General features: G+C 63.8%; 1 protein-coding gene across 1 annotated transcript; it reads right to left on the reverse strand.

Annotated features, from left to right (window-relative positions):
* Positions 1 to 72: 72 nt before the first annotated feature.
* EMIHUDRAFT_49730 (RNA binding protein-like protein) lies at positions 73 to 378 on the reverse strand (the record flags this gene model as incomplete). The annotated part of the gene is made up of 1 exon (XM_005785836.1): positions 73 to 378. A coding segment is annotated over one exon (306 nt), but the record flags the coding sequence as incomplete, so codon positions are not given.
* Positions 379 to 2,282: the final 1,904 nt, after the last annotated feature.

A 2,282-nucleotide genomic window follows, 5' to 3' on the forward strand; every position in this document is an offset into this window, starting at 1 on the left:
GGCGGGCAGCCCGCCGCCGTAGAACTTTCCGGCCGGTGCCGGCGCCCGTGTCCCCGGCGCCGGCAGGCCACGCGGCGCCGCCTCCTCCCGGTCCTCGCGCACGAAGATGGTGCGGCCGTCCAGCTCCGTCTCGCCGAGCGTCGCAATCGCGTTGGCCGCCTCCTGCGCCGTGGCGAAGGCGACGATGCCGCAGCCCTTGGAGCGGCCGTCGTGCTGCATCACGTCCGCGTGCACCACCTCGCCCGCCTGCCGGAAGTGGTCCTTGAGCGACTGCCACGACGTGTGCCACGAGAGGTTGCCGACGTACACGCGCGACCCTGCGCCCGGACGGCCGGTCCGGTGGGTGGCGGGAGCGCGCGGAGGTCCGGCGGGCGGAGGCCCGGGGGGTGATGTCGCGATGCGGGGGCGGCGGGCGGCGGCGGTTTGGGCGGGGGACGCGACGCGGGAGCAGCGCCCACCCATGATGCTCTGCCCTCGCGGTCACACAACAAGCTACGGGTTCCCTGATGAGGAAGGGGTGGTTGCAGCCTGAATCCGTTCACAGCCTTGTTATGAGAAGAAAATACGTCGTATCTTCACACCCCAAGGGACGCCCCCTGCAATCGGCCCGCGGCGCCTGCAAGCCGCAGCAGGTGCACCGAACCCGCCTCAAGTGTGTGTCTCAACCCACCTATCAACGAGAGTGTCTCTCTTGTCTCAACTTAACGTGCGTGCCTCAAGGCTTGGATGAAAGCTCTTGTTTTTCTCTTTTCTGTCACGGTATATCCCTGCAAATGGGCATGGATGGAACTTTTGCCGTCGGGGGTGCGTCCCCTCGCGTTGTTGCACATCCTCGCGCGAGCGACGTCCGCCGCCATGGTCGTCAGAGTAGATGAGGAGGAAGTTTGGCGGTGGCGGCGGTGCCGTGCATGTGTACACGCTGACCGTGTGGTGCGTCGCGCTTGTTCTGTCAGTCCACACCGTATCGCAGGTCGCCGTGAGGCGGCACCATTTGGTCGTGAAGTAGGAGACAAAGCTGCACCCGCTGCTACTCTCGCACCGCTGCTGGCACGTGGCGAGGTCGGGCGCGAAGCCGGCAGCAAGGGCCGTGGCACCGCCGTCGCCACAGTATTGTCGTTCCGCCTCAATGCTCGGGTATGAGCAAATTTTGGGCGGCGGCGGCGAGGGAGGCGCGAGCGGGGATGGTGGCGGGCCCGGAGGCAGCGGCGGCAGCTGCGGCGGCAGCGGCGGAGGCGGCACTGGCGGCGGCGGTGGAGTTGTGGAGCTCCACACAAGCACTCCATCGTACCCGCAGCCAGTGGCACAGCACACATCAGCCATCAGCTCCGACTCGGTGCATAGCCGCATTCCATTGTCCGCGCACGCAGCCTCCGCGTCCTCGTACTTGGCTCTGCGCGGCAGGCACCGGCCACCGACCTTGGACACGCAGGAAGGGACGTCGCTACCAACAACGTCAAAGCAGCAGCGAGCAGCCAAAAGGGTTGTATCCGGAACTTCAACATGGGCAGGGTTCAACGGATTTGGGCACCCGTCGACGGCCACGTGCAAGGGGGGCGCACTTCTCTGCACGCCCCACCCCCCCCCCTAGCATGTGGTGAAGCCTCTGGGGGGGTCGGGACCCCCCCCCAGCATGTGGTGAAGCCTCTGGGGGGGGTCGGACCCCCCCCCTAGCATGTGGTGGGCACCCCCCAGCAGTTCGTGGGCTAGGAATAGCCGCCAGAGAGCCGATTTTGCCCCCAAAATTGTGAAATCGTGGCTGAAAGACCAATATCTTGGAGAATCTGACCAGTCTCAAGGCTCATGTAGCTCCAAAAGATGATTTTCCCCTCGAAAATGCTGCGAAATGAGGCGTAAAATCAAGGGCCCGGAGGGTCTGACCACGAGTCTCTGGGGGGTCCTCGGCCACGACCCCCCCCCTAGCATGTGGTGAAGGTGCTAGGTATGCCACGAGGCGGGATGAGACTAGACGTCTCGGACGAGACTCGTCACTCGACGGAAACCTAAGGTAGGGCAGGTTAACCGAGGAGAGCGATGAGTCAGAGGATGAAGCGGCAGGAGTGACAACGACGAGAATGAGAAGACCGCGAGGAGGCATAAAGGTCACAGCGAGAATTGGCGAGAGACTGCAAAGAGAGATAGGAAGAGGTAGACGCCCGAGGGCGGGTGATGGCTAGCAATAACTTTTCATCTCACGCCGATCGCGATGGTGAGCCACGTTAATCGAGCATCTCCAGATGCTGAAATCAATTTGAGATGCTCGATCATGCTCGAGAGAGGGTACC

This window comes from Emiliania huxleyi (genome assembly GCF_000372725.1).
Source record: "Emiliania huxleyi CCMP1516 chromosome Unknown EMIHUscaffold_1572, whole genome shotgun sequence".
NCBI classification, from domain to species: domain Eukaryota; phylum Haptophyta; order Isochrysidales; family Noelaerhabdaceae; genus Emiliania; species Emiliania huxleyi.